The following is a 15,500-nucleotide window of genomic DNA, read 5'->3' as shown; positions in this document are numbered from 1 at the left end:
CGTCTCTATAGTGGTTACGCTCACTGTCATTAAAAATGATAATTTGCATGCATTTTTAAGCATTGTGTATTAAAAAGAAATGATTTTGAGCCACTGAAGCACAATAAGCAGTGAAAGAGAACTAATTTCGCCATATACGCACATGAAGCCACTGCTCATAAAGCGCATGAGAACTGAACTGAGTGCGTTTTGCTGCCTAATTGGGCTCAAACGGTCAAATACACACATTTATGAGTCAAAATGCCGAACTTTGCAAGTGTCCTCGTAAACAGAGACATTTTTGTCTTAAGTGAACGTAAACAGTTGAGAAAGAAAACGCATGTGTAACAGTATATTGGATCCGTGCGTCAGGTTTTAAAGTGACAGCAGCCTAATAAACCTGCTGTCGTATGAGTTATTAATGTTAATCAAACAACAAAAGAGAGAAAATCTCTCAGTGTTCCTGACTTAATCACTTTTGTAACTTAATAAGAAAAAATATATATTTAATTTACACAGTGGCGACCATGCAGTGTTGTTTATATTACTTTATACAATGTATGTATTTATGTTTGTTCTATTGTAGTTTATTTGTTCTATTGGTTGTAATTAGTTTATTTATTGTTATTTCATCACTGATTGTGTACTTGTTTTCAGTAGCTTGAGTTTTTTTCCTTTACTTTGTCTTGTAGTTTTTTGTGAAATTGAAATTGGTGAAAATATTTATAAATTTCAATGGTATAAAATTTTGATATCATAAAAACCTTATTTAAAGCAAAAAATAACTATATTGTGATATATATTGTTATCTTGAAATAAAATTACTCGTATGACGATGTAAGATATTGGTCATATCGCCCACTCATATGTAAATGCATCGAAAACTCAGCCCAAACAAAATGAAACTTTATAAAACCAATTACAAAATTTTCATTAAAGTGTAAATTATTAAATTTAATCTAAAAATAATTAAATACCATTATACCATTAAAAGAAGGTTCTGTAAAATTAGTTTTTTATCTGTTTTTTTTTTATTAGGCAGGGCTTGGCAATTAGAAGCAATTAAGAATAATGTTCGTTTGTGTGTTATACACGCACAAGTATTAAAATTCATTAAAAATGAACTATAAATAAAGCAAAACATAAAACTGACACAAGATTAGTGAAAAACCATTAGACACTCGTTGATGACCAGGTCAAAGGCATCTAGCGGCGAAATGTTGATGTTGAAAATATTGAAGTTGATACAAAGTCCGAACCACTGATTACAAATAAAAGAAACGCAAATGCTTCATGAAGCAGTGTTTCCGAATGTCCCCATCACTACTATCGAGTCCATAACTAAAATAGTGCACACATACTTGTAGATGTGTGATCCTCCAAAGAGCTGAGCCACAACCATGTAGAGAGTGTTGTTGATAACCACAGGTTTACAGTAGACAGCAGAACGAGCTGGAAGGCGCATAAAGTACATATTCAATCATTATGTTTTAATAATCTTGTCATTCTTTAAAGAAATTCACTTATTTTGATGTGTTGACTCGCATACTAAAGCACATGTGAAGGACTTTTTAATTATTATTTTCACTACAGTGTGCGATATTACATTTCAAGTAAATATATTTTAAATGTACTAAATTGCAATTACAAATATATTTAAAAACATGACATACAAGTATATTTTAGTTTAACATGAATGCTGGTCTGTACATTCGGCAGTACACTTCAACCATATTTCAAAGACAATATATGTAATTGAGAAATTACATATAAAGATGTACTTACATTTTCATTTAAGTGCAATTAACATGCAATTAAGTGTCTGAAAAGATTACATTGAGATGTCACTCTCTCATGAAACAAGATTTTGTGTTAAAGATTGGGAACCACTGCTTCGGAGAATATCCCGGAGAATATAATTTTCGGAGAATATAATTTTCTTTTCTTTTTTTGCACTGGTTCTACCTTTTAAATAAAAAATTGAATAACAGATGGCGTTTGACTTACATGTGATGTTGTAATGTGTCTTGAAAAGCATGTTCACATGATCCCAAATGAACACGGTGCAGATTCCTGTGTTGGGCTGAGCAAAAACTGTGTACTGGTCATTGTTAAACTCGTATGACTCCACAGACAGAGACTGGAACGGGTATACCTCATATACGGCAAAATCTGGATCAGAAGAACGTTTCATATTCATATTCAGTCAGTGTAAATCGTACGTTTTTCACCATTTTAAAATCCACCTTATTTTAAATGGTCCTGCGGTGTGACATGATTTATTTACAAAAAGACTACATGCAATTAGTTGTAAATAATACATCTAAAATGATTTAAAAAAAAAACATTTCCAATTTTTCTATAATTATTATACATGCATCATATAAAAATACATACATGTATTTTTTATATGATGCATACAAATCAGAAATGTTTTTTTTTAAATCATTTATAAATATACATTTATTTATAATTGTATTATAGCATGTCTCAACACAGGACAATGCAGAAACTGTTTGAAATTTCATGCCAACAACACAGAAACACTACATGGCCAAAGGAACGTGGACATTTATTATCAAAATCAATGCCTTCTACTAGATGTTGGATCATGGATGCAGGAGGGTCTGAATCTCTGGCTCCAGTTCATCCTCAAAGCTGTTTGCGGTTCAGGTCTGGGCTTTGTGTAGACCAGTGAAGGCCATTTCTTTGTAGCCTGGATTTTGTATACAGGTTCATTTTTATGCTGGAAAAAAAAATTCTACCCAAACTGTTGCAACAAAGTTGAAAGAGGAGAATCAAGAATGTCACTGAGTGCTGCAGGAATGAGTCCTAAAACCTGGAAATGAGCTCGTAATTTAGCACTTCCGTCAGGGACACTATCGTCAAAGATAGTGGCCTTGACGGAAGTGCTAAATTGCAAACTCATTTCCAGGTTTTAGGACTCATTCCTATAATTGAACATTAATGATATCTGCAGTTCTGTTCTGTTTACCCTAAGGGTCGCTGCTCTCCTTGCTCTTATTCATGCTTGGCTGAATGGATGGGCATTGAGTTCTTGCCCAGAACAGAACCAGGCGCCAATCCAAACTATATGCTAATATCGTCAATCATCTTTGAACCTGTATACAAAATCCAGGCTACAAAGAAATGGCCTTCACTGGTCAGCAATTTTTCCAAGTTGGATGATTGACGAGATTAGCATATAGTTTGGATTGGCGGTCTGGTTCTGTTCTGGGCATGAACTCAATGCCCAACCATGCAGCCAAGCATGAATAACAGCAAGGAGAGCAGAAATAAACCCCCTAGGGTAAACAGAGCAGTACTGCAGATATCTTTAATGTTTAATCCTTTAATGTACAACATAATTTGAGAAAAATGAGTCTGAAGAGGAATATCAGAAGGCCAAGTCCTTACTGGATGAGAGGTAGAGCTGGGGATGAGGGAGGGTAATTCAATCCTGAGCAAAACCATAAATCTGCTGATAAACTGAATTGGCGTTATATACGGTTGCTGTGAGAGGCGTCGTATTCCAATAGGTAGAGCCGAGTCAGCTGATGTGAGCTTCACTGACGTGTCCTGCCAGAACTATGCTTGATTTCCGCTTCTGCCGTCCCAAGGACAATGGGTTTTTGGTTGAATGCCTGAAATAAGCTCAAGATATTTTCATTTTTTATTCTACACCATAACCTACATCAGTAATACCCCACTCCATTTTTTATTGCTAACACGTGTCTACCCAGGACTAAAGAGGTTATGGTGCCACTAAACCTCATCTGTAAATCAAAGGTGATCGAGCTTTCTCTGTAGTCGCCCCAAAGCTCTTGAACAATTTACCTTTAAGCATCAGGACCTCTCCATCTCTGGTTGCTTTTAAATCTAGCTTAAACAACTATTTTTACTCTCTTGCTTTCGAGTAATGTTGTGTATGTATTTTAAATTAGTCGGTGTTCTACGTTATGTATGTATGTGTGTATATACCCAGAATGATTTTGATACTTGATTTTTATATCCTTTTTTCTGTTACTTTTCTCTTTATTTTATTTGATTGATTTATTTTATTGTACAGTAAAGCACTTTGGATCAACTATGGTTCTGTTAAACTTGTGCTCTATAAATAAGACTTGACTTGACTTAAAGGTAAACTCAACTACTCACTCGTCACTATCACAGCCTTGTTGTGTTTATAATCACGCTCTTGCAAACTATTCCAACTATCCAACTTGTAGATTTTAAAGGGTTCATGAAATGCATTTTCAGATCTTTATATTATGTTTCTGGAGGTTAGCTGATGACCTTAGCAAAGTTTTTTGCACCATAAAAGTTGAAAATAATTGTAAAAAATTATAAATAAAAACACTACCTTTCAAGGGGTTACATCTTCTAGAAACACAAGTAAACGGCAACTACCGTGAACTTCAATGCCCGTCTTGGTTGAGCAAGAAAATGCATGTGTATCAGTATATTGGACCAGTGCATTCGCTCTTAAAGTGACAGCAGCCTAATATTCCTGCAAATGTCTGTGTTTTTAGTGTTAATCAAACAATAAAAGACAACAACAACAAAAATCTATTGCTGCTCTTAACGGAATAACTTTTGTAACTTTAATAGAGATTCATCTATATTAAATTTATTCAGTGAAGACTGTAAAATGTTATTCTACATTTGATAACTTTATTCTATTTTTGTACCGAAAATTTACTGTTAGACCTCTCTGAAAAGGGGAGGAAAAAGTTTGTTTCATTTGTGGGTTTTTTTCTATTTTATATATTTGTGCTATTGCTATTATTTGTTCTTATTTTATTACTGACTACTTAATAATATTTGAAATTTATATTATTCTAGTATGGTTTGCTGTGGTATCGAGTGTACATAAGTCAAACACAATGGAAACAATAATTATTTGTATTTATTTATTTATTACTTTTGTGGTGGGGCCAGTGAAAATGTTGGCAGAGCAAGTAAAGATGTGAACCACTGGCCTAACCGTGCCAGTAGCGTTGACCCCTGATCATAAACTTTTATTGGTCAGAGAGCTTATTTTCTGCAACAATGGAAAAGCTAATGGAAAAATCCTATATTGCCTTTCTCGCTAGGGACTTCCATGTCGGGCTATGAAAATACGTGATCCCTGCGGCAGTCTGTTGTTTAACTTTAAAGTTTGTTTTCAGATGATTTAAAGGGATAGTTCACCCAAAAATGAAAATTCTGTCAGTATTTACTCAACCTCATGTTGTTCAACCCCGTAAGACCTTCGTTCATCTTCAGAACACGAATTAAGATATTTTTGATTAAATCTGAGAGCTGGATCACTCCTCCATAGGCTTCTTGAGGGATTGAAACTTGTTCCCCGAAAAGTTATTAAAGACATCGTTAAAATAGTCCAAGTGACTACAGTGGCTCAATCTTAAGTTTATCAAGCGACGAGAATACTTTTTGTGCACAAAAAAAAACGACTTTATTGCAACTTAGTGTAACAGCGTAATGCTTCTGTGTTGTACGTCACACGTAGGCTCACTATTGGTCGACGCTGGTCATGTGTGTGATGCGTTTAACGTACAACACAGAAGCTTACGCTGTTATACTACGTCAACTGACTCGAGGCCCACAGAGAAGGAAATGAATAGTTGAATAAAGTCATTATTTTTGTTTTTTTTGCGCACAAAAAGTATTCTCGTCGCTTGATAAACTTAAAGGGTAACTAAACCCTAAACCAACTTTTTTCAGTTAATGGTCTGTAAGAATGGGGCTTCATAAATGCTGTTCATTGATTCGAGTAACTTTTTTGACATTTGGGTATAAAGTGTTTTAATTCTACAATTTATGGTGTAACAACATCTTAGAGCTGCCCTCTTCAGGTTGAACGTTGGCTACTGCAGTTGAATTTTCCTATTGGATGTTTTCAGTGGTTGGTGACGTAAGCAGGTTCCAGCTCACCACGCCCTTGGTACGAGCTACCACGCCCTTTGGCAGTATAAAAACCATCTTGTTTTGTCAAAACCCCTTTTTCGACAGTCCCGAAATCTAAGCTGTTGTCCCAAATCCCGAATCCTGCCCTGATTGTCCCGAAAATTATTCTAAATCAAAATCTTGGGTAGGCCTAGTTATTGTCTGATAAAACATTAAAAACTGTCCGTGGAGGTTGAGTCGTGAAGTCGCAGCAGCCGCGAGCACAGTGAATGAATGTGCAGCCAGTCTAAAGGAGTGATTGATTTGTCGCGGCACTGTGCGCCAAAAAATACTTCGGCAATGAACAATGACTACATATTAGACTACACCCCCAAACTCTACTTTGCAGCGGCGTCTTGAGGTGATTGATCATATATATTTTAATCACAATTTATGGTAAGGTTAAAGTTAATCCTCCGGGGTCGACAAACACGCAGGGCATTTTGCTGGATTTTTTCACATAGCGGCAAAACATGAATATGCCTACAGAGAGTGCGCGCGACTGACATCAACTCCATAAAACTCATCGGATGCCAATCGTGATGCGGGAGTTAAGACCGCAGTTTGAGCCAGCGACTCGAATTGATATGCTCTGGCCCTGTGTCCACAGACAATTCAACATCCTCGACTTAAAATGACAACTCTGTTGCAAAGCTACTTGCGTCACTCCAGTCACTCTCCATTTTAGAGTCTGACAGCAGCTGTCAATCAATCCGTCTCTGCGGGTCTCGGGTGCACGCCCCCCCACTCAGCCCCGCCCTCGGTTCGTCCCCTCTATCTCCGCTGGGCTCTGCCCACTTTTCCAGCATTTTTTCAAATATTGCCAGTGGGTCCAGTCAGGCTCTGACCAGGGGTTTAGTTACTCTTTAAGATTGAGCCACTGTAGTCACTTGGACTATTTTAACGATGTCTTTAATAACTTTTTAGGGAACAAGTTTCAATCCCTTAGAAGCCTATGGAGGAGTGATCCAGCGCTCAGATTTAATCAAAAATATCTTAATTCTTGTTCCGAAGATGAACGAAAGTCTTACGGGGTTGGAACAACATGAGGGAGAGTAAATACTGACAGAATTTTCATTTTTGGGTGAACTATCCCTTTAAGGAGCCTGGAATTTGAAGGGGGTGTCCTTATACTTTTGACCATGTAGAGTATATATTTGACAGAATTACAGATCTCAAATACCATGTGCTAAGAGTGTGTGAGTGTCCTTACCTGCACTTATGCAGTTGAAGTCGCGTGGCGTGAGGTCGTGGATGCGTCGACCCTGGAACTCAAAAGGACTGGCGCAGTAAATGGCTGGAACAGAGGTGTTGGTCTTCTCCATCCAGTCAACCAACCATTTGATCTTACAGTCACAACGAAACGAGTTCCCTCGCAGGTCTCTGCCAAGAGCGGAGTGAGGAATAAAAACATACACAAGAGATACAAAAATACATGAATTTTCCCGTTTAAAGAATAACTCTGATCTGATGAGGTATTGTTTAGTACAGGGGTTTTCAAACAGGGATGTGTGGAAAGTTAGAGGAAAATTATTTTATACAAAATGTTTAACAGAACATGCATACATGTTATTTATAAAAAAATAAAAAAATAAAAAGCCCTCAAAAATTGCACTCAATGGCAATTAAAAGCGACTCATTTTATTTTGGAAACATTTTGCCGTTATAATATAACACTATTTTTCACACACATTATAAATGGATCATGTAAGAATATAGCGTATATTAGTAAGACAATCCCTCACAGGGAAACTATCATATTTGGGTATTATACATACAGGTCTGTGAGGATGTCCAGGTGTTTGAAGAGATCTCTGGGAAGAACCTGCAGGTTGTTGTTGGATATAGACCTGATACAGAGAAAGAGGAGAGTCAGAGAGGCATAACATGACATATTTATCATGATTCATACCTCTATTCCTCAATCTAATCTATAAGGTACAATGAATGACACATTTGACTCATCATATTAGAAGCAGGGTGTGAATTACAATTATTCTCTGAATATTCAAGACTGTGGGGTGGACCATATATAAAAGTCTTCTGGTCCAAATGAGCCTGAACCCTTTTGGAACTAGTGGTGAAAAGACAATTTGTGTTTCTCAAGACAAACCTCAGATAACATTATTCAATAGAAATTAATTTAAAAGGTTGGCCACCCTGAAATCCATTGTAGAAGTCACACAAAGATGTTACTCTATGTAGGCTTTAATAAAAATATAAAAAAAACTTGATCATTTAATTCATGTTTGAAATTATTTCTGAAAAGAAAGTAACAAGTATAACAACAAAATAATTGTACAGCTTATTTATGTTTTATTTTAGTATTGTAACTTTTTTTTTATTTCTTATCTTAATCCATTTGGCAACTGCTTTTCTTTATCAATTTTTTTATCCGTTTCAAAATTTAATGAAAAAAAGAGGATAAATGTCATATTTTTGTGGAAAATGGATAAAGAAAAGCAATTGCAAATGCCATTTAAATGTTGCATTTAAAAATGTATAAATGGACTTTTTTATTGTTAACCTAACTATATTTTTAAACATGAATTAAATAATCACTTCTTAATGCATTATGCTGTACACCAATTTAAAAAAGTAATATATTTATAAATGTGTTTATTATTTTTGCATGAATACACTGTTAATTGACTCCTTAAAGCAATACATACAGATGTGTCAGAGACTTCAGTCCTCTGAATGTGTGCTTTGACAGGCCTTGGATGTCGTTGTTCTCAATGAATCTGTAATGGTGAGAAAAGAATATGGGAATTAAATTATCATTAAGACACGTAAATTAATTCAACCGTCACAAAGCTACAAAGTGAAATATTTGCAGGTGATGTCATTAAAAAGATGTATAGTTCCTGTGGGGTGTTTGAGAAAGAAAGATAAAAGATCAGGACAGGGATATTAATCAAATGGCAGCTTCTCTCCCTATTTATTGTAATAAACTGTAAGGCTAAATGCAAGCTGCCTGTTCCCTGATGGATTGAAGAGTCACGCGTTCAGGAAGACGAAGCCCAGCTCCCTCTGCAAACCTTTCCGCATTTGCCTTGTTTAAAGCTTTTAGCTTAATGACACCGTGATTGTGGGCGTTTTCATTAATGCTAAAAGCTTTCTGCAACAGCAAGTCCTTCCCTCGCTCCCTCTCTCATCTCATTCACTCTCTTTCTGGAGTCATTGAGCTGGCAGTGCTTTAGTCTGAAAGACAACGCTACCTGAATTTTAAGAAGGATTCCCAGGAAACAGCACAACTTGCATGAAGATGAAAGATGGACGCGCGCGCGCACACACACACACTATATTATATTAGTGAGGACTTCGCATATTCTTCCATTGAGTTTAACGGGTTAATGATTTAAAAACATGTTTTGGACGATTTCTATGCACTTTTAACTTGCGAGGACCAGTAAAATGTCCTCACTAGTCATTTGTCACAATATTTCTCACAAGACATTTGGCCTTCACAAGTATAGCCAAACTTATACTCTCACACACACACATAAATTTCCCTTTTATCTCAGCATTTTGAAAAGCAAAACGCAGAAAAAAGGGTTATCAAATTCTAGCTGGCAGAGAAGAAAGAAAGAGAAACAGATAGAGAGGAAGACTGAAAGAAAAAAAGGGGGACTTATCATAAATCAAGAAAAGGCAAGACTAGTGTTTTATTTCATATAGCTTTTTGTGGTTTGGGAAAGCTAATGTGCCATATTATCTCATATCAGAATCTGTCAGGTAAATGTTCTGGCATGTTCATTGTCAGGGGGTGTGCAAATGATCCCTGATAATTAAACATTAGCTTTCAAACTTGGTTTTATGAGAAACATTATGTATGAACATTATGTCAGTGTCTGGCTTGTAATGAGCAAATCCTTTCAAAACCCTGGAAAATGATCTTAAAGGGCACCTATTATGCAAAATTCACTTTGACATGGTGTTTGAACATAAATGTGTGTTGGCAGTGTGTGAGCAAAACCACCCTAGAATGATAAAAATCCACCCAGTGTTTTTTTTTACAATCTCAATAAATCATAAGCACTGTTTCAGAATGAGCTGTTCTAAGATTCGGCTCAGTGTGACGTAGAATTGAGCAAGCTCCACCGACGTGGTTTGATTGACACTGTGGTTTTGGCATAGACCCCACCCTCGGTGATCTATACGCCATCCTGCATTGATTCAATGACAGCCGGTGTTCTGACGATTTGTGCTGCCTTGTCGAAAATGTCTCATAAGAAACATAAGTGTTCTGTTGTGGGATCTAAAAATGTACATAGTAGTTTTCACTTACTTTCGACATCAGAGCCACTGAAAACGCATTGGATGGATTTTATTTACGAAGGAAAGGCGCCACTTAAACTTCCAAAATACATTTATGTTTGCGCGAATCATTTTCTGACTGACTGTTTTGTGAACGAGGGTCAATTCAAAGCAGGTCTTGCTTCAAAGTTAATCCTCAACTGTGGATCGTTGCTTACTGTTCGCGATCCAACGTCACCTCCAGTAGAAGTAAGTGTATTTTATGATTTTTGAGCAAATAGTCATTTCAGTCTATGTCAGGCAATTCAACAACAAATGCGTCTAAAGTTGTTGTTGTTGTCGTCGTAGGATGTCTGTGTATATAATTCAAACCTTGTTTGTATAGTGTGTAACCACACGTTTATAAATATATATTTTTAAAGATATTGTTCATGTACTGTTTTTGTACTGTATTGTACTGTTCATGTTTTCTGTAAAGACAAGACATCAAAATTGCTGTTTATACAAATGCCAGCACATCGACACAAAGCTGTAGAACGAGGGATATTGGCGTGCAGACAGAAACATCACATTAATGTAATTTCGTTTGTACGTAGCAAACTTTATCACAGTATTTGTGTTTGTAGTTTCAAAAAATTGCGCCAACGTTATCACAGTTTGTGTGTCTGTGTGTGTGTTGCACATCCATAATTGCAAAGGGGGCGCGATTACAGCTCTATAAGTACATAAATGTATCAAATAACCATTCCGAGACGTCCTGGTCCATTCTCATTTGTGTTTCTTCTGCCGGAGTCTCTTCATCATCTGGGTCTGATTCCGGTTCAAACATGTACGGCTGAATGCCATACAAAACAGCGGGTCTCTCACTCTCAGTCATTCTGCTTCTACCGACTGTTTATTGCCATAGGTTTGCAAGTTACGCCCTCATCCAAAGGCAGGGCGGGGATATGCAGCTCATTTACATTTAAGGTGGTACACACCAAAACAGCTCTTTTTAAAACAGGCCCCAAAAATGACATTTTCAAATGGTTATAATAAATTAACTGTGGGGTATTTTGTGCTGAAACTTCACAAATACATTCTGGGGACACCCGAGACCAATATTACATCTTGTAAAAAGGGGCATAATAGGTGCCCTTTAATATAGTAGAACAGAAAATTAATTCTACTTTAACATACATTTTTTAGCTCTTTCTTGCATTTATGTGAGCAAAATCCAGTGAAAATATCAGAATAAATCACACTTACACTGCGGCAGCAGATATCCTGAAACATCCAATCTGTCCATCTGTTGGAGTGATAAATCCACCCACCAGCAAACACACTCATCTATCCTTAGTCAACCATCGATTAGCCCTTCCATCCATTCCTGATCCATCAATCCATCCATCCATCTATCAATCAAACATACTTACAGGTATTGCAGGTGTCCAAGTCCAGCAAAAGCATCATCAGGAATCAGAGAGAATGTGTTTGAGTTCAACAGCCTGTGCAGAACGAGAAGAGAGTGACAAAGATGAGGGTTTTTCACTTTCACTGAGCTATAGATCACAAAAACATTATTTTGCATGGTAATGGATATGACAATGTTGATATATTTGGTCTTGGCAGAATAGATCTACTGCTTTAGTTTATTGCTGCTGCTTCTGCCAATACACACACACACGACACACTGCTGTGAACAGTAACACATGCTGCTGCTGCTGTACATCATAACCAGGGTTTGAAATGAACTTTTTCACTCACCAGCCAATTTGGCTACTACATTTTTTCTTAAATATTTATATTTGGATTTCATTTCATTTCATTCATTCATTTCTTATTCAAACAAATTTTTATTAAAAAAATCCTGTCACCCAGCCATCTCCTCCCTTCCTCTTTCATCATCATCTCCAAAAATTTATTTAAGGTGGACAGATCAATACAGTACAAAGAACATAAAAAAAAATTAAGGACGATGTTGGAAAAATAACGTCTTTTCGGTTAACCAAATGCTTTTTAATCTTCGCTATTGCTTCAATGCAAATGAACAAGCGTGCCTTTATTGGTTGTGTTGTGACGTTTGTGTTCAAGTAAGCCAGATATGAGCGGATTCTGTGCAGTACGCTCTATTTAATAAATCATGATGACACACAAGTTAAGTGTTTGTGCTAAATCTGCGCAGATTTGCCTTACACGAACTTCCTCAGCAACGTGAGTATAAACATAATAAGAACGCCAAATTGGCTAGTGATTTGACAGCGTTACCCGCCACAGTAGATTTTTACCCGCATTTGGTGGGTTGGCGGGTGTTGATTTCAAACCCTCAGTGTAGTGTACATTAATTACCCGTAGCAGATCTATACAGGTGGAGCTGGGGAAGGTGGAGGGTTTCTGAAAGTGTGCTGCACTGCTAACTGTATGTTCACACCGCCGCCGACTTGAGCTTCTAAAGCTACCGGAAGTCATTCATTTTCAATGGAAGCTGGCTTCTCTCAGCTGCAAGGAGCATCAAATCCATCGGCGTCGCGTTTTGGGCATTTTGAGCATCAATCAGAAAGTTGAAAGTAGCTCAACTTTATGGTAATGAGCTATGACGCAGTTCAGCGGCAAGCAGCGGCAAAAGCCAGCAACCAATCGGAATATAGAGGTCCTTTGCCCTGGCTGATTCCGAAGAAACAGAAGTGTCGCATGGACAAGGGGATCAACAACACTTCTGTCGCGCCGCGCTCCGCTTTATTCCTATGGGTAACGTCACGCGACTTTGTCGCGGCCGCAAAGCATTCCGGGAAGGCGGCGCTTCATTTTGAAAATTGTCAGTAGTAAATAGCCTACCCGTCAAAATGATTGATTGACAGCTGGGCGTGTCTATCCTTTGATCTTCCCCCGCCCCTTCCGGTTCCTCCCTTTCCTGTCCTGCCCCTTGTCCCGCCCCTTCGGGTCCCGACCCTTCCTGTTACCTTTGACGTAGTTCCGCCCCTTCCTGTTACCTTTGACCTAGTTCCGCCCCTTCCTGTTACCTTTGACCTAGTTCCGCCCCTTCCGGTTAAACTGTCTGTCAAAATGATGGATGTGTGACAGTTAGTTTGATCGTTTGACAGTTAGTTTGAGATGTATTGGCTTTGATGGTGACAGCTAGTTTGAGATGTATTGGCTTTGATGGTGACAGCTAGTTTGAGATGTATTGGCTTTGATGTTGACAGTTAGTTTGATTGTTTGAAGTTGGTGTTTTGTCATCGCATCCCCTGCATTCCTGAGCAGCAGCATGTATAAATGGCTCAGCCGTGAAAGTGATAAGAAAAAATGGTGGAAGTTTATCTGTTCTGTAAAAGAATATAAAATAAAACCTCACACAAAAAGTTTAAAATAAATGTAGAACTATTCACTGAACCAAGCATTTCAGTTTAAATAAAATGGTGAAAGTTTATCTGTTCTTTAAAAGAATATAAAATAAAATCTCACACAAAAAGTTTGAATAAAATGGAGTCACAAAAATATTGCAAACAATCCAATGTATGAATGATCTCACTCTGCCTCAAAAAACATAGCAAGCGAGCGTCTGTGTGTGTGTGTGTGTGTGTGTGTGTGTGTGTGTGTGTGTGTGTGTGTGTGTGTGTGTGTGTGTGTGTGTGTGTGTGTGTGTGTGTGTGTGTGTGTGTGTGTGTGTGTGTGTGAAAAACTTTAAATGAATTTGTATGCTTTATCACGGCTACGAGGATTGCATTATGAAGTACTGTGTAGTGCAACCTTTCAAGCGCCTCTCACTGACCGCTTCAGATGGTTTCAGTCAGCCGGCTCTGATCGAAAAGGTTGGCTAGTTGAGCTAGGCTAGTGCTTTTTGTCCCTCTCTGCTATTATAGTTTTTCAAGATGGCGGAACGACATGGAGGCCTCCATGGACTTATCCGTAGTAAAACAGTTAGTTAGCAAAACATTCACAGTCTCATTCTGATCACTGAACACACCCCTCTGAATGTCAAACGCTGGTGTGAGAGAGAAATACTCTGGGGTTCTTTTCAACTTTAAATGGTCAATATGGACATCTATGTGATAGGAGCTACTTCAACCCTGGTGAAAATGTAAGATGATTTTATTTTTATCTAAATCTAACATAATTGGTACAGTACATTTGTAAAATATTTATTTTAAATGAACAGAATGCTTTTCTACTTCAGTAATTTAGAAAGATTTTTAATGAACGGCATGATTTTCAACTTCAGTAATTTAGTAAGATTTTAAATGAACAACAATTAGTAAACTATTTATTTGATATATGAGACATTTTAATTTATACACTTTTAAAGGAACACAATGCTTTTCAATGGGCTAAGGAACGTGTCACAAAAACAGATACCAGGCCAGCCACACGCTGGTGTGACAGAGAGAAAAGACTTCAGGGGAAACACTTTTGTTTTTTTTTCAACCATGGTGAAACAGTAAGATGATTCTATTTTTGTGAATGACTAAATGTAAATTTTATAATCATTTCATTTAAATGAACATAATGCTTTTTCAACTTCTGTGTGAGATAAACTTCCAAGGTCCTCAGCAATGCAGAGGGAGGGAAATTCCTGCTTTGACACACACACACACACACACACACACACACACACACACACACACACACACACACACACACACACACACATAGACGCTCGCTCGCTATGTTTTTTGAGGCAGAGTGAGATCATTCATACATTGGATTGTTTGAAATATTTTTGTGACTCCATTTTATTCAAACTTTTTGTGTGAGATTTTATTTTATATTCTTTTAAAGAACAGATAAACTTTCACAATTTTATTTAAACTGAAATGCTTGGTTCAGTGAATAGTTCTAGATTTTATTCAAACTTTTTGTGAGATTTTATTTTATATTCTTTTAAAGAACAGATAAATTTTCACCATTTTATTTAAACTGAAATGCTTGGTTCAGTGAATAGTTCTACATTTATTTTAAACTTTTTGTGTGAGGTTTTATTTTATATTCTTTTACAGAACAGATAAACTTCCACCATTTTTTCTTATCACTTTCACGGCTGAGCCATTTATACATGCTGCTGCTCAGGAATGCAGGGGATGCAATGACAAAACACCAACTTCAAACAATCAAACTAGCTGTCACCATCAAAGCCAATACATCTCAAACTAACTGTCACCATCAAAGCCAATACATCTCAAACTAACTGTCACCATCAAAGCCAATACATCTCAAACTAGCTGTCACCATCAAAGCCAATACATCTCAAACTAACTGTCACCATCAAAGCCAATACATCTCAAACTAACTGTCACATCACTTTGTAACTGTAACATCAAAGCTTATGTTAACATCAA

The 15,500-nt window shown here is 37.1% G+C and overlaps 1 protein-coding gene across 1 annotated transcript in view; it reads right to left on the bottom strand.

Moving 5' to 3' along the window:
* Positions 1-15,500, bottom strand: part of lgi3 (leucine-rich repeat LGI family, member 3) — a 34,935-nt gene that overhangs the window by 3,582 nt on the left and 15,853 nt on the right. The window contains exons 4-9 of the mRNA XM_077223698.1: positions 11,604-11,675; positions 8,601-8,672; positions 7,707-7,778; positions 7,142-7,311; positions 1,987-2,151; positions 1,341-1,431 (exon numbers count right to left, since the gene is read on the bottom strand). Of these exons, the coding sequence (XP_077079813.1) occupies positions 1,341-1,431; positions 1,987-2,151; positions 7,142-7,311; positions 7,707-7,778; positions 8,601-8,672; positions 11,604-11,675 (642 nt within the window). The remainder of the gene's footprint in view (positions 1-1,340; positions 1,432-1,986; positions 2,152-7,141; positions 7,312-7,706; positions 7,779-8,600; positions 8,673-11,603; positions 11,676-15,500) is intronic.

Source organism: Siphateles boraxobius, unplaced genomic scaffold (assembly GCF_051911475.1).
Source record: "Siphateles boraxobius isolate OS27281-9 unplaced genomic scaffold, OSU_SipBor_1 9, whole genome shotgun sequence".
Classification (NCBI taxonomy): domain Eukaryota; kingdom Metazoa; phylum Chordata; class Actinopteri; order Cypriniformes; family Leuciscidae; genus Siphateles; species Siphateles boraxobius.
Note: the sequence above shows the minus strand (reverse complement) of the source record. Positions and strands in the feature narration are given on the sequence as shown.